Below are 17,105 nucleotides of genomic sequence, written 5' to 3' on the forward strand. Positions count from 1 at the left end.
GCGCCGCCGTCACCGCCGCCGCGCCGACTTTGCCCTTTAAATCGGTCTCCAAGCCGATTACAGCTATCTCCCACGTGACGTTTTACCTTCTGTCTCCCGGAGCGAATTGCCCGAAGACAGTCCTCCGCGGGCTGCCGCGCGTCGCGCCGCCCCAGCCCGCCGCGGGGCTCCGGCTCCCGCAACTTTGGGCGAAGCGGCGGCGGGCCGGGGCGCCCTCTCGGGGCCACTTTTCCACGCGGGCGTCGGGGGCTCCTGGGGCTCCGCTCGGCCAGGAGGGCGGCGGTCGCGGCCGAGAACGTGCCCTGGCCGCAGCCAAGCGCCCCCCGGACCCGCGCGGCGCGGCGCCCCGAAGGCCGGCAGGGTGCCCTGCGCCCTGCGTCAGACAAGGGGGCGCCCTTCGCCCGGACCGGACCGCAGAGGGCGGGCCCCGGGGCGAGCCGGCCTGGAGATGGCTGCGAGGCACGGGTGAGCCCCCCGCGCCCTCACCATGCAGAAGAGCGTGCGCTACAACGAGGGGCACGCCCTGTACCTGGCCTTCCTGGCCCGCAAGGAGGGCACCAAACGCGGCTTCCTGAGCAAGAAGGCAGCCGACGCGAGTCGCTGGCACGAGAAGTGGTTCGCTCTCTACCAGAATGTGCTCTTCTACTTCGAGGGCGAGCAGAGCGGCCGCCCGGCGGGCATGTACCTCCTGGAGGGCTGCAGCTGCGAGCGGACGCCCGCGCCGCCCAGGGCCGGAGTCGGGCCGGGCGCTGCCCGGGACGCGCTGGACAAGCAGGTAGCACGCGCCCTCCCTCCTCCGTCTCCCTCCCTGCGGCCGCGGCACTCTTTCTTCTTCCAACCCTCGAGGTCTAGGGCTTGACCGAACGCGGGAACCGTGCTCCGAGATCCAAGGTCCCTCTGCGGTGTCAGGGGCAGGACATCTCCACGCGCCACCCCGTCTCCATCCCCTACCCCCCACCTCCGTGTAATCGGAATGGAGGCTCCGCTTTATTGCTTTCGCGACCCTGAAAGCGGTCGGGTCTTTTCAGTTTCATTGTCAACCATCCATTTCTTCTCTAGACCTAGTTCGGAAGAATTTAGTGTGGTGACGTGTGTTGACACCTGTTGGGTTTAGACTGGCACGACGGAACTAACTTATTTGGGAAAGTTTGGTTTCTCCCTCACCCGGCTGGTGCGTGTAGGGGTTTTTTGTTTTGTTCTGTTTTTGTCTTTTGGAGGTTATTTTGCTTGCGCATGTTTGATCGCTGGCTGTGCAAGGAACAAACGGGGGCTCCCAGGAAGGACAGGCACTTTCTTTTGGCGATTTTCGGTGTTTTGGTATGTCGGTTTACCTTGCTCACATTTGACCTGCTGGGTCTAATTATGGAGGTAAATGTGTATCCATTTCCCTCAGGATTAGTATTTGGTAGCCACATTCCTGTTATGTTTAAACCTGTGGGCATTTTTAGAGAACGCTTCTCTGTACTTTTAAATGAATGCTTCAAAAATAAATGTGACCTTTTTATCCTGGGTCATAATTTTATTAGTTTTGCTGTGTATGCGTTCGGGGAGGAAAAAGCAAACCCTCTAGATGTAGTAACTCCTGCCAACCCCCCCCCCCCAATTCCTGCGAATGCGAAATTTGTATTTTCTTTTTCCTCCAGTCACCGTTCCGCTAATAAAGTTAGAGCAGACTAATTTTATGCTCCCAAATGTTCTCACTTTGCTTCTAGATCTCCAGCTCGAAAAAAAGAGGCTGATTGTCTTTGCTGTTGAGTAAAAATGTTTCGCAGCTGAATTTCCCCTGCAGTTCAGACCAAACAGCTTCCCCTGCAAAAACCTGGCTGTGGGAGGCGCTAGCGATGGGATGATGAATAAGATGCCTACATAACCCCTAGGGCTCATAAAACAAGTGTGTAAAATTAAGAGGGAGTTCAAACTAGATCAACCAGAAATTTTTTTTCCACTTTGGTTTCACTATAAATCATTAACAGATTGAACTGATTAAACTTGTTATATTGCACATGAATCTGATATTTAAAAAATACACCTTTGGTTTTTGATGGCATGTTGCGGGTTCTTTGAAAAGCTAATTTTCAGTTTTGTAGCTACAGATACTGGAAATAGAAGTTTACATTTCAAGTCATGCATTTTAGAATTTAAGAGCATGAAAAGGGTGTTGAGGAAGCAGATTTTCAGTATCTACTTTTTTTTTTCTCTTGCTGAGATTTTTTTTTTTAAAGGTATGTGTTCCAAGGCCCCCCAGGAGCCAAAACCAATAAGTTCTTTCTTTCTTTTTTTTTTTTTTTTTTAAGATTTTATTTATTTATTTGACAGAGATCACAAGTAAGCAGAGAGGCAGGCAGAGAGAGAGGTGGAGGCAGGGTCCCTGCTGAGCAGAGAGCCGGATGCGGGGCTCCATCCCAGGACCCTGGGATCATGACCTGAGCTGAAGGCAGAGGCTTAACCCACTGAGCCACCCAGGCGCCCCAAAACCAATAAGTTCTTAAGTGTTATTATGTGTAAAAGCAAATAGGTACTTTAAATTATCCTGAATATATATCATTGACTTAATTCCAAATTATTTTTTCTCCTTGTATTTATACTGATATCAGGAGATAAACACTTTCTTCTTTCTTTTCTTTCTTTCTTTCTTTTCCTTCCTTCCTTCCTTCCTTTTTCTTTCTTTTTGAGCTGGGGGTGTGAAGATGTTACTTGCTGCAACTTATCTGGCTGTCTGACTAGTTAACATATGAAAACCAGCATTTTTCTACTTGGATATTATCTGGACTCTCCTCTTCAGGACAGCTTTCTCTACACCACACTTTAATACATAAACGTAACCTCCAAATAGTATGACTTTAATACCACTTTCTAATGGAAGTCCTGAACAGGTCTTCCTAGGGAAAAAAATTCCGTTTGCCATACAAGTCATGAGTATTTCTCACTCCTTCAGTACATCTTTAAGAGGATAGAAATTGGAACCCTTGGTACCTGTAGAAAAACTGAGAAGTAAAGAACAAGCATTTCAAAATGGATTAGGAATTGGATTGGGAAATCTGCCAGATTTTTGTCTTCGGTTAGGTTTGCTTCTGTGACTTAGGTTACCTTAGCAGATGGATGCTTCTCTCTAGCAGGGTCTGTCTGGGTGTGTCTGAAGAATTAAGGAGAAACTGCAAAGATAAGAAACAAGAAGAAACTTCTGCCTTAAACCTGCAGTTCCTGGTGTTGGTTCCCTTTCAGTTCACTGGTGATCCTATGCGCTCACATTTTCTCAAGCACCTAGACTTGAAGCCGGCAAAGTTGAGACTCTGAGCGGGGTCCATCTTAAGCTCTGTTTCTCCAAAGGTGCTCCTGAAGCTTTCTGAGTAAATATCTCCATCAACCCCATGAATGCAGTTGAAGGTTAGGGCTTGGAACAGGATTTAGCAAGGCAGAGTGGGTTACCGCCACCATGTTGCCGTGACTTACATACCCCCATCTCTTAACAATTCCTGGTTTTTTTCTGTGAATGAAACCCATTTCTTAATATTTAAAATTAAGAGTTTGGCTGAGAAGATTTCAAGTTGTCTTCCAATAATGACATCTCCTGTTTCTAATGTTGTAACAGCAGTGTGAGCTTTTGCTGTGTAGAGGGTGTGACAGACCATTTCACAAGATTTAAAGTTTACCGGTCTCTGCGATAAATACTAAATCTGAGAAGCTGAAGACAAGCAGGTGATCAAAGCGGACATTCTAATAAATCAGTTAGGTTAGCAGATTTGCAAACCAATAGGAATATCATTGCTACAGGAGGAGACTTTCTTATTTACCCTGGAATGTGATGTAATGCTGTTGACAGTTGCTTATAGTTAATGTAATTTTTGCTATAAAATGCCTCCAATCATTCTTAATGATGCTACTTATCCTTCAAATAATTCTTAAACTCTGATTAATTGTGTTTTTCAGTAAGTTATATAGTAAGAGGAAAATACTCATTGGTTTGCTTCTTCTAAATAATCCAAAGTAAGTAGGTTGACAAAAGAAAAAAAAATTAAGGTGCTTTTTTTTTTTAAAACCACTGTTCAAGTGGTTTAAAAAAAAAAAAAAAACTGTTTCCAGTTAAAAAAAAAAAAGGTGTTTTTCCCTTTCCAAATGTGCCTGGGTTAAAGGGATATTTGCACTGCTCCCTTTTTTCAAGAATGTCCCAAAGATTTCACTTTGTAGGTCCTTGGTTGATGGCAAAGCTCTGATATCAAGTTTCCATAGTGGCTACTTTTTAGGTACTTTTAGTTACAGTGATAAAATCAAAATGACTTCAGCTAAAAAAATTTCAAGTAGTGTGCCTTTTCTTGAACATGTGTGTTGGTGGCACTACTTTCTAAAGAAATCTCCATTTACACGAAATGAAAAACTTAACTTTTCATTCTAGGTAAATGTGTTCAAGGGGAATGGGAACTTGAGTTTAATAAGTACCTTCTGTGGGCCAAGCTCTGTGTTATCCTCCGTTATTGCATCGAATTTGAACCTCACTTCAGGTCTTAGAAATTGCCTGTTGTCCTTTTTTCGTTTGTACCTATGCCGGCACTGAGACTGAAAGCATTCTAGGGAGAGGAGGGTGATCCAAGTCCAGCTCTAGAAAAGAAAAATCTTGAAGAGTGCCGTAGGAAGGTGGCTACTTAAGTTGATTGAGCTTCAAGAAATTTAAAATCTGAGGGGCACCTGGGTGACTCAGTCAGTTAAGCGTCTGCTTTCGGCTCAGGTTTTGATACTGCTGTCCTGGTCTGGTCTCCCTCTTCAGCTGGGAGTCTGCTTCTCCTTCTCCCTCTGCCCCTCCCCCTGCTAGTGTGTGCTCTTTCTCTCTCTCTCTCTCAAATAAATAAAAAAAAAAAAAAAAAAAGGAATTTAAAAATCTGAGTGGTATGGGGGTTGGAATTGTAGTATGTGAATCACTATTTTGTTTATTCCTATTTCCCTTTAAAAACTATTTCCAGGGCAGTTGCAATTCTTGGGGAATGTAACTGCAGACCACTGTATTTTTAAAGAAAAATGAGACTTATGTTTAAACAAACAATTTTACATGGCATTCATTTCCTTTGGTAAGGGATCTTTAAAAATATTTGCACTTAGGGGAAAGTACACGTTGGTTAGTCTAATCTGCTTAAGAGACTGTATGTGTCTTCCCTGCTAGCAGGAGAGACATATAGGAACAAAGCCGTGTTTATTTTTATTGTCCTAGTAATGTTAAATGTTCTGTTCATCCTGATTTCAGGCATTTTGGGTGTCAAACAGCTTAGTTCTGGAGGCTTGAAGTAGTAGATACTTGTCATATCTGTGATGAATTAAACATGTTAATTTAATTTTAAAGGGATTGAAGGTTATGTGATTTCCCCTGTCGCCTCCTTACTAGCCAGTCATTTTAGTGCTCCTAACTTGACTGCAAGTGGAGGATTTTAATCATTTTATGGAAGTAGGCAGAGCTGTATGCCATCCCTGAAATACTCGTGGAGGGTAGGGAGTGTGGATGGTGGATATTCAGTCTCGTTCATGTCGTTTAATTGATATGTAATAACCAGCTCACTATTTTCTCTTCAACCTTTGCTTATTGAATGTAAGTGAAGGGAAAATGGAATAAAAATATTAATTAAATCTTACAAAGTGTTTTAAAACATAATTTAAGGGAGAGAAATGATTTATTAGTGGAACTTTGTAATCTTTCAAACTTAAATGAAAAATAATCCATGGATTAGCAAAATGTAGTTACTTTAATTTTGGCTACACTAAACTTTACCATTTATATTATTGTAACATAATTTTTTTCTTTGAGAATTAAAAATAGAGGTATTTTCTTCTCACTGGGTGGCGGTAAGTTGTAAAGCATGTGTGATAACCACAGGTTTCTGCTTTTAGCAACAAATTTAATAATTGGTTCAAACAATTGATATTGCTGTATGTTTAATACAGATTATATTTTTAGGTTGATTTTGTCCATGTTTTTCAGTAACTATGCATGCTGTAGTCAATAGAATTTTAACTTTGTAAAATAGAAAAAGTTAGTCATTAAGATTATTTTGTAATGAAAGAAGCCAGATTGACAAGCAATCTGGCTTTACTTAGGTCTTACTTAAGTCCTAATTTTCACACTTTCAAAGTAGCTTCGTGTTTTCATGCCTGTTCATTTGTCCTATAGGAAAGGGAAACATGTGTATATGTGTGTGTTTGTTGCACTGTTATCTTCTATCATAAATACAAAACATTTGTCATGCAATTACATGTTTTGGAGTTTACAGATTTTTATTTGTATCATTAACGTTTCAATATGTGGATTATAAATCCAATCTGTCTACAATTTAGGGAGATTTATTTTTCAGGACTGAGTACGTATAATTATTGTGTTACATTAATCCCTGTATAAATTTTTCTCTGAAATAAGTTTATCTTAATTCAAGCGTATATGTAGTAAAATCTTAATTAACATTTAAATGAAACTAGAAGCTGATATTTGTTAGGCATCAGTATAGTACTGTGGCAAACATTGGTTTATCTGATAATATCTGGCCATTATTCTAAAAATTAACCATTATTCTGAAATTAGTCATTACACGTCAGCTGGTATAATTTTCAAAGATTAGCTGATTGAGAGTTATAAATGCATTATTTTGGTTCCACCAAAGGATAGAGTTGAGGTTTTTGCCCAATGAATTCAAATATGGTTGTGTGTGTATTCGGGGAAAAAACAAAACTGTAGGATTTCTTTTTTTCTTTTTTCTTTTTTTATTTGAGAAAACATTGGTACCAGTAGGTGGAACAGAGTTGCAGAAAGCACATATTGTCACTTTTCCTTTTTACTGGAACTTGAAAAACTTAATGATTCAATGAAAAATAAAGACTCAAATAATTTTTCCTTAAAACTCCTCACAGTGAATGCAAAATGCCCCAGGTATAATTTTAAAGGAGAAGGCAGAGTAACACATACACACACACACACACTCACAAGTTTGAGTTGCTCAGTGTTTATTTAAATAAGATTTCTTTTCTTTTTGAACATAAAGGAAGAAATGAGGAAGCTGGGAGGTCAACTTACTTCCATGACTTGTGGCATCAGAGTAGAGTAAGGTAATGAAAGTTAGAATTCTCGTAAGATCCGGGAAGACACAGAGCGATATTTACAAGGTTGTGTTTAAAAATAAAATTCATCCATCCTTTAGTGCTGCATTTTTTTAAAATGTAGGCAGCAGTTTCTTGTATTAACTCTTCCCATACTCAGCAGTGTGACATGGCGGGGACCGATGATGCTGGGATCTGAGGGACTCTGCTTACCAGTCCTTTGCATTCTCTTCAGATTCCTGAAAGCTTTATTTTGTCATTGGTCTGATTTAATTTAGACAGTGCCTGATTCATTTCCTGAACTGTATTTATGAGCCCATGCCATTTGTGTGACTAATGTAAACAGTGGGGTTAGGGCTGTCCAATGGAGGGCAGACTGGAAAGCTGGGAGGTTTCCTGGGATGAGCAATGTGGGACCACGATGTGTAGGAATAGGAGGCTGCTCACATCCAATAAGAATTTGCTTTCTTGGGGCGCCTGGGTGGCTCAGTGGGTTAAAGCCTCTGCCTTCACCTTGGGTCATGATCTCAGGGTCCTGGGATCGAGCCCCGCATCGGGCTCTCTGCTCAGCGGGGAGCCTGCTTCCCCCTCTCTCTCTGCCTGCCTCTCTGACTACTTGTGATCTCTCTCTCTGTCAAACAGATAAGTAAAAACCTTAAAAAAAAAAAAAAAGAAAAAAAGAATTTGCTTTCTTTAAACTTTAGGACTATCAATTTCCAGGTCCAATCAATGGTAGTACTGTCTATGGTTCCGTTCAAGGGTTAACCTGCCAAGGTTTCTGTCTGGACTCAGCTCCCTACCAGATATGTGAGCTTGAGCAATTCCCCTTTCTAAGCCTGGACCCCTGCCTGAAGACGAGCATAGCAGTGGGACCTACATAATCAGGTTGTGGCCAGGCTCCCAGGCTGTAGTCCACGCCAGGCTCTTCACGTAGCGTGCGAATAGTCTCCTTGTTTGTCAGCTGGTGTTTCTATTAAATCCTTTCTGGTATAATTCCTCTTTGGCTTTTTGCTTTTTGTTTTCATTACTTCATTTAGTAAGTTTTTTCCTCCCTTCCTCTTTTTTTCCCCCTCCCTTCCTCTTTAAAAATATTTTAACACGAAATAGAATCATCCAGGGAATGCCAATATACCCATCACCCAACTTCAACAGCCTCCAACTTTCTGCTTTCATGTTCTCTGTTTCCCCCACACATGCTTTTTTCCCCCTAGATGATTTTAAAGCAAGTCCCACACGTTGTATTATTTTACTTGTAAATAAGGAAGTTTTGTTCTTTTTTTGCATAGACCTTGTTTGGTATTGAAGATTATACTAGATGTGACTCTGAAAAGAATGATCTTGGGACACCTGTGTGTCTCAGTTGGTTAAGCATCTACCTTCGGCTCCCAGGGTCCTGAATTTGAGCCCCACATTGGGCTCTCTGCTCAGCGGGGAGCCTTCTTCACCCTCTCCATCTGCTGCTCCCCCTGCTTGTGTGGTCTCTCTCTCTCTGTCAAATAAATAAATAAAAGCTTTAAAAAAAAAATGAAAAGAATGACCTTAGAAAGAGTATGTAATATGCTTCTGTTTTAATGTACGTTATTATAATTTTATTCTATATGTTATAATATTTACTATATATTATAATTATTATATTATGCTCATCTTTTTGTTTCTTTGATATCATTATAAAGGAAAAAAATCTCAAGACAATAGTTGTGAAGACGTCAAGGTGGTGGAATTAGCTTTTAAATGATTTCCGGTATATTAAATCCAAAAGAAAAGAAATTTTGAAATCACTTGTTTAGCTGTGATCCTGGGGTAAAGATATTTTCATGATTTGACGTCACTCTATGAGAAATTAAATTATAGGTGATTCTCTTACTGAGGTTTCTTCCTCGCTTTACTGAAGTCCATTTGCCAAACTCTTAAAGCTGTGTAGCTGAAGAGCCTTTTTAGAACAAGAAAGAGTGCTTCCTCCTGTGACATCCTTAATGCTTCTTCTCACTCAGTATTTTGCATCAGTCTGCAACCGTCTGGGCATCTTTTGTAAACCAGTGTTTCATCAGTCTTTCAAAATAAATTCTGAGACCCAACAGCTAGTCAATGTTGTTTTAAGGCAATTACTAAGGTTTCAGTAAACAAGGGTGTAGTTTGCTTTTTCTAGTATTGCTAAACTTTTCTGGGGTTAGTTGGTTTCTGCTACGTGATTATTTGCTTTAGGCCCTTTTGATTGCAAGGGAGAGATATGAAGTCAAGTTGTCTTGAATAATGGTCACCTCTGTGTGTGGCCAGGGGACAGTGGGAATACTGAAAGGCAATATAAGGGCGAGTCTCATTCTAGTACATTTCTTTTTTTTTTTTTTTTTTAAAGATTTTTATTTATTTATTTGACAGAGAGATCACAAGCAGGCAGAGAGGCAGGCAGAGAGAGAGGAGGAAGCAGGCTCCCTGCTGAGCAGAGAGCCCGATGTGGGGCTTGATCCCAGGATTCTAAGATCATGACCTGAGCCGAAGGCAGTGGCTTAACCCACTGAGCCTCCCAGGCGCCCCTCATTCTAGTACATTTCTTGTGGCCTAGCTGATATTAGGACCTTGGTACCCGTTGACCTGTTTTTCAGCATGTTTGCACCTTCTTGGTTCCTCACTGCTTCTGTGTTCTCCTCACTGCTGCTTGCCCTAACTTTAGGCTGCCCTGAACCTCATGGTATTGACTTAACACATTGTGGTCCCTTTCTTGCCTTTTTCCTGCTTTAATTCTCCCTGCTGCATCTCTCATCCACTCCATCTATTCAGGCCTGTATTCTCATGGGAGAGAATCTGATTGGCTCAGTTCACATTTTTTTTTTTAAAGATTTATTTATTTATTTGACAGAGATCACAAGTAGGCAGAGGGGCGTGGCGGGGGAGGGTGGGGGAAGCAGGCTCCCCGCCAAGCAGAGAGCCCGATGCAGGGCTCGATCCCAGGACCCTGAGATCATGACCTGAGCGGAAGGCAGAGGCTTTAACCCACTGAGCCACCCAGGCGCCCCTCAGTTCACATTTTGGGGCTCGACAAAACCAGTGGTCTCTGACCAGTCAGTGGATTGGATATGAAACCTCAGGGGCCATGGGTGAGGTTGTCTCATGGAAAGTTTGGTGGGTGTGATAGCCATTGTTATTGACTTGTCTAGCATACTTGTCCAGCTAGTTGGTTATTCTCACCAAACTAATATTAATATTGATTCATGATAAGCCACCTTCTCTTCTTTCAGTAGCAGTTTTATACCCTCACTTTAGCAATACTATCATTCCAATAATATAATTTCTGTCCTCTGGTCCTGATTGGCTTCCTGTGTTGTTTAGCGTTCGTGTTCATAATTTTCCTTTACTTTTTAATATTTTGGTATTCAAAAATTATTTGAATGTTGTTCTTTTAACAATAAATTAAATTGCAAACCTATTTTTTAAGGTAGAGAAAACATACAGAACAGTGCTCAAATCTTAAGTGTGCCCTTGATGCAGTTTCAGAAAGTGAATATATGTAAGCAGCATCCAGATCAAACAATTGACATGATCAGCCCTCCAGAAACTAACCTCATGTCCTTCCCTCTTCACTACTCCTAGCCATGGGTAGCCACCATCCTTACCAATAACATTAGGAATTGCTTTTGCCTGTTTTTGAACTTGATCATGGACTCATGCAGTAAGCACTCCTTCGTGTCAGGCTTCTTCCTGTCAGCATGGTCTTTGTGAGGTTGAGCTGTGTTGTTGGATGTTGTGGTTCACTCATTTTCATTTCTTTGTAATATTCTCCTGGGTAAACATTCAAGATCTTCCTTGACTTACAATGGGGATATGTCCTGATAAACCATCGTAAGTTAAAAATAACTTAAGTCAAAAATGCATTTAATACGCCTAACCTACCAAACATAGCTTAGCCTAATCCACCTTAAATGTGTTCAGAACACTTATATTGGCCCTGTAGTTGAGCAAGTCATCTAACACAGAGCCTATTCTATAATGAAGTGTTGACTATCTCCTGTGATTTATTGAAGACTCTACTGCAAGTGATAAGTAGAATGGTCATATGGATACAGAATGTTTGTTAGTACTTCAGTTGTTAGAAGTCGTGACTGTGTGGCTGACTGGGAGTTGTGGCACACCGGCCACCGCAGAGCATCAGGAGAGAGGGTCATACTGCATATCACTAGCCCAGGAGAAGGTCAAACTTTGAAATTCAAAGTCTGGTTTCTACTGAATATGTATTACTTTTATACTACCCTAAAGTCAGAAAATCGTAAGTCACACCATTCTAAGTTGGGAACTGTCTGTACAATTTTCTTTATCTAGTGTTGATAGACATTTGTATTATTTCCACTTTGAAGCTGTTACAAATACTGTGGCCATGGAAATTCCTGTACAAGTCTTTTGGTGCACAAGTATGTATGCATTTCTGTTGGGTATATACCCGGGAATTATTGGTTCATAGGACATAAAACATTTGGCTTCAATAATTATAGCTAAACAGTTTTCCAAAATAGCTTTATCAATTTATGTTCCCACCAGCTATGTATAAGAATTCCAGTTGCTCTACATCCTTGCTTGATATTATTGGTCTTTTAGATTTAAGCTTTCTAGTGGGTCTGTAGTAGTATCTCCTTTTGGTTTTCATTTTCATTTCTCTGATAATGAGGTTGAGCACCTTTTCAAGTACTTATTGACCATTTGATTCTTCTCTGCCTTGAAGTGATTATTCAACCTTTTGGCTGTTTTTTATTGAGTTCTCTTATTGATCTGTGGGAGTTTTTATTTGTTTGTTTTATCTTAAAAAATATTTCATTTATTTATTTATTTCTGAGAGAGAGAGAGAGGAGGAGTCCTTATTTATTTATTTTTATTTTAAAAAAGATTTTATTATTTATTTATTTATTTGAGAGAGAGAGAGAGAGAGAGAGAGAGCATGAGCCAAGGGAGGGCAGGAGGAGAGAGAATCTGAAGCAGACTCCACGCTGAGCACAGAGTTCAAGGTAGGGACTTGATCTCAAGACCATGATGAGATCATGATCTGAGCTGAAAGGAAGAGTCAGATGCTTAACCATCTAAGCCAACCAGGTGCCCCTGTAGGAATTTTTTTTTTTTTTTTTTAAAGATTTTATTTATTTATTTGACAGAGATCACAAGTAGACAGAGAGGCAGGCAGAGAGAGAGAGAGAGGGAAGCAGGCTCCCTGCTGAGCAAAGAGCCCGACGCGGGACTCGATCCCAGGACCCTGAGATCATGACCTGAGCCGAAGGCAGCGGCCTAACCCACTGAGCCACCCAGGCGCCCCCCCGTAGGAATTTTTAAATACTAAGTTAAACTATATGAATTGCCATTTTTGTACATTAAAATTATTGAATATCTGAATTTCATATTGTTCATTGTAATATATATGAAGACATAAGTCCTTTGTTAGTTATATATATTGTAAACATTTTCTAATCGGGCTTGCCTTTCTACTCTCTTAAAGGTGTCTTTTGATGAAGAGAGGTTTAAAACCTTGATGTACCATAAGCTATCTTTTTCTTTATGGCATTTGTCTGCCCATGATATGGATATGGATGGGGACGATATCCAGAAGTGCTTTGTGAGGAAGGGGCAGGAGCTGGGACCCTCTCCTGATGTTCTGTGGTCTGCGCAGTTGAGGGGATCACAAAAGATGCAGTGGGAAGTAAAATAGGGTGTGCTTACAGCAGTTTCAAATTGCCATACCAGGATGCTTTCCCTTTGGAGGAAGGCTGTAGCGGTGATTCTAAAAGACAAAAAATCATGATGCTCTCTCCTCCACATACCTTCTGGAATCTGAGATATTTCTTCCCCTGCTTACACCTATACCTTTCATCTGGAAAGGTCAGGTGCAAGAGGGACAAGGGAGGGCACTTTTATAAAACTTAACCAGAGTTAAGCTTGACTCCCTGAGCCTCTTTCAGTTGTGCTGCAGATCAACCCCGCTGACCTGGGGGTGCTGCTAGGGAAAAAAAAAAAGCCTCATGTCCAGCAGTGCTCAAGATGGAATCCTCGGTTTTCAAAATATACTTACATAATGGCCTATAATTCTTCCCCATTTTGTCTTGCCTATTACCCTGGAAGTAGCCAAGAAGGAATGATTCCTTTCTTGGAATACCTGATTTCTGTGATCAAATTGCCTTACTAAAGTGTATGGACTGGGGGGGAATGAGGAAGAGAGAGGTGGACAATTCATTTCAAGGGCCACAGTGGTGTGGCTGGAAACTGCTAACCAGTAACTTGAAAATAATCAGTAACGGTGAGGCAGCACTTCTTATTCTGAGAGGGTTTCAGAGGTCTGATGCAGCCATCTGCCAGGAGCGGTAGAGGGTAACACCCCCGGGGACATGGCATCTTCCCTTGTGAGACAAACAGGTCAGCTTGTGGCAGGAGTCACACCTCTGTCCTGCAGTGGTAGCCTCTGCATTAGAGAGAGAGTCAGGCTCCGTCAGCTTCGATGATCAGCCTCCTTGACTCCAGTAGATCCACAGCCCTTCCTGTGGGCAGCTGCGTGAGTGTTCCAGACAATTCAGTCAGCGGACACGGTTTGTTTCTAGGTTGTTCATGTTTCCAAAGAAGAGTCTCTTTAATCTCCCAGTTTGCAATTTTCCAAGTGGCAGACCAAACAGCTAACCATTGGCGACAGTCCAAAAGCCTGAGTCCTGGCCCCTGACCAGTGTCCCCAGCACCCAGTGCATACTAGGTTTCAGCCCAGCCAAACCATCAGTGAACCAGGCCCAGACATTTAGGGAATCTTCGTATATTGGAGGGAGGTCCTATTGTGGCTTTGCTTTAGATAGTAGAACAGATCAAATTCCCCATAGAGGGATACTTGCTGCTTTATGAAAGGTAAAGCTGAGCTGCTTCTGAGGCCAGACTAACTACATTCTTCAGCATACCGTTTCCATTTGACAAGCAAGGTTTTGACCCTGCCTGTCTTGTTTGTTCTTGAGTCCAAGTTGATTCATTCTAAAATGGGAATATGGGGTTGAAGAGTTACAAGGCCTTTCTGGATCAGTTTTGACAGGGACTCAGCAGTAAGCTAGGGACTCTAGCAGCATGTCTGCATGCTTTGTCATTTTGTTTGAATGTTGGACATTGTGTATGAAAAAAATCACAAAAATAATTTAAGGCTCTGCATGATGCTGTTTTCCTTTAGAGAGGATTTACTTTTCCTTTCTTGCAGGCATAAATGTGGGGTTATGTCACATTAATCCATTCTGGGATGGAGCTGATGAAAACTAGGTTTCAGGTTTTGTGAGAATATGTCCATTTCCAGTTTGCACTAATTTCTGAAGTATAGCCTTTCCAGGGGATTACCTGGCATTCTGGATGTTTACAGAAATTTCTCCTTGGTCTCCTCCATCCCCATGAGACTGCCAGAAACTCAGTGCTGGTTTCCAGTCACCTAGCTGCTGCTTTCTGAATGGCCTCCTAGCCTCTTGGCTTTGTACTATTTAGAAGCTGGCAAATTCCTTGAGAGGAACAGCTTTAAGGACTCTCAGATTCACTAGTTTGCTTCCCTTCTCTAAGGTGTCTTTACTCCTTAGGTCCTGGCTTAGGTCTTGTTAGCTCACTGAGGCTTTCGAGTGGGTTATTTTTGTGTATTGTGTCCAGCTTTTCTAATTGTTCTCAATGTGCGTATGTTGGGCTGCAGAATGGAGTAAGGTTTATAACAAGCTATGTGGCCATTACTACTCAACAATGAGTTGTAATAGTGAATCTAAATAAAAATCAGTAAAACTTTCAAAACAGTGAAAGAGTTATATTGTGTTCTCTTTTTCTAGAAATGTATCTGTTAATTATTTCTAATTCAGAAATGATAAAAGAAGTCAAATCATAATTAACCCTTATTTTATCAATTTAATCTGGACATCTTTGAATATGGTGTTTTTGAACAAAATAAAACAAAAGTATACTTTTATAGTCATAAGATGTTTTTTTAAAGATTTTATTTATTTATTTGACAGACAGAGATCACAAGTAGGCAGAGAGGCAGGCAGAGAGGGGGAAGCAGGCTCCCTGCTGAGCTGAGCAGAGAGCCTCATGCAGGGTTTGATCCCAGAACTCTGAGATCATGACCTGAGCTGAAGGCAGAGGCTTAACCCACTGAGCCACCCAGATGCCCCTGTAGTCATAAGATTTTTTTTTTTTTTTGGTGTTTATCTTAATACTGGATGACAAGGTGTATATTTTGAGGGCGCTGAGATGGAAATCCCATTTTATTTCTTACAGGGTGGATTAAGTTTAAGCTTTTCTTTTAGATAGTTTTCTCATATTTGATATTTCTCCCTCCCTCCCTTTCTCCCCCCCCCCCAATCTATCTGTGTGTCTGTCTATCATCTTAGTTTATGAGTACTTAATTTTAAAAAGTCATCTTTCTGGGGCACATGGGTGGCTCAGTTTTTGGGCAACTGCCTTTGGCTCAGGTCATGATCCCAGGGTCCCGAGATCGAGCCCACGTTGGGCTCCCTGATCGGTGGGGAGCCTGCTTCTCCCTCTGCCTGCTGCTCCCCCTGCTTGTGTTCCCTCTCTGGCTATCTCTTTCTGTCAGATAAATAAATAAAATCTTAAAAAAAAAGTCCTCTTTCTCCTGGCATAAGTTAGCCCTTTCTTCTTAGAAAGTAAAACAAAATATAATTAGACAATTTCATTTAGGATACTAACTTGTTAGTTTTTTATACGCTTTCTTTTATATTATGTGGCTGTAAGAACTACCATTACTGAGTGCTAATTTTGGGTTGAAGAGCCAGGCATTCTATGTATATTATCTCATTTAATCATGACAACCATCCTGAGATGACAGTGTCCTCTTTATTTTGCAGATAAGGATAGTGAGGCCTAGAGTGATGTAGTAATTCATCCAGGGAAAAATTGTATTAAATGGCAAACTTAGTTAATAGAACCTAGTTTATTAATTAACTTAGCATTTGTTGAACTTGGCGTTAACGAGGAGCTAAAAACATACAACCAGAAGGGAAAGGTTTTTGTCTTCAGTCTCATTCTTCTCTGTCATGGTTCATTTGCAGTGTTGAGTGGAAAACTTCTCAGACTGATCTGGCCACATTTGCAAAGCCCATAAAACAAGTTGTTATTTCCACTCCAGATTGATGGAGTTATATCAACAAAGCAGAGCTATGGGCTCAGAGTTATATAAGGGAAGCACTAGAACCAGTTCACAGAACCTCTGTAATCTCTATCTGCTTGGCCCTGTGCAGAGCGCCTGAAAGCTGGGTCATGGTGGAGAGTAGAACAATGGGGATCAGGTCAGTCTGTCTCCAGAGCACCCCATCTTTCTCCTGTGCTGCTGACTTCCAGCACCAGAAGGGGCTCAGCACTGAAGATGTAGAAGACACAGCTCTCCCTGCCATTTCAGACTTTGCTTATGCTGTGACTCTTGACAGTGAGAAGGTTTCTTGTATCTTTTTTTTTTTTAATTTTTTTTTTTAAGATTTTATTTATTTATTTGACAGACAGAGATCACAGGTAGGCAGAGAGGCAGGCAGAGAGAGGAAGGGAAGCAGGCTCCCTGCTGAGCAGAGAGCCCGATGCGGGGCTCGATCCCAGGACCCTGGGATCATGACCTGAGCCGAAGGCAGAGGCTTTAACCCACTGAGCCACCCAGGTGCCCCAAGAAATAGACTTTTATATACATACAATGGCATATTATTCAGCCATAAAAAAGAACAAAATCTTGCCATTGGCAACAACATGGATGGAGCCAGAGAGTATCATGCTAAGGGAAATAAGTCAGTCAGAGAAAGACAGAGATACCTCATGATTTCACTCGTATGTGGAATTTAAGAAACATAAAAATAAAATAAAGGGAAAAAAAGAAAGACAAAACAAGAAATAGCCTTTCTTAAAAAAAGATTTTATTTACTTATTTGACACAGAGAGAGAGCGATCACAAGTAGGCAGAGAGGCAGGCAGAGAGAGAGGGGGAAGCAGGCTCCCCGCTGAGCAGAGAGCCCGATACGGGACTCAATCCCAGGACCCTGGGATCATGACCTGAGCCGAAGGCAGAGGCTTTA

General features: G+C 41.6%; 1 protein-coding gene across 2 annotated transcripts in view; it reads left to right on the top strand.

Annotated features, from left to right (window-relative positions):
- Positions 1–487: 487 nt before the first annotated feature.
- Positions 488–17,105, top strand: part of LOC111148374 (Ras protein specific guanine nucleotide releasing factor 2) — a 250,627-nt gene continuing 234,009 nt past the window's right edge. For both annotated transcript variants that reach the window (XM_022504878.1, XM_022504879.1), the window contains exon 1: positions 488–775. In XM_022504878.1, coding sequence (XP_022360586.1) covers positions 488–775 — 288 coding nt within the window. The remainder of the gene's footprint in view (positions 776–17,105) is intronic.

The sequence above is a fragment of the Enhydra lutris genome, unplaced genomic scaffold (assembly GCF_002288905.1).
Source record: "Enhydra lutris kenyoni isolate GAN:26980312 unplaced genomic scaffold, ASM228890v2 scaffoldscaffold19, whole genome shotgun sequence".
Classification (NCBI taxonomy): Eukaryota; Metazoa; Chordata; class Mammalia; order Carnivora; family Mustelidae; genus Enhydra; species Enhydra lutris.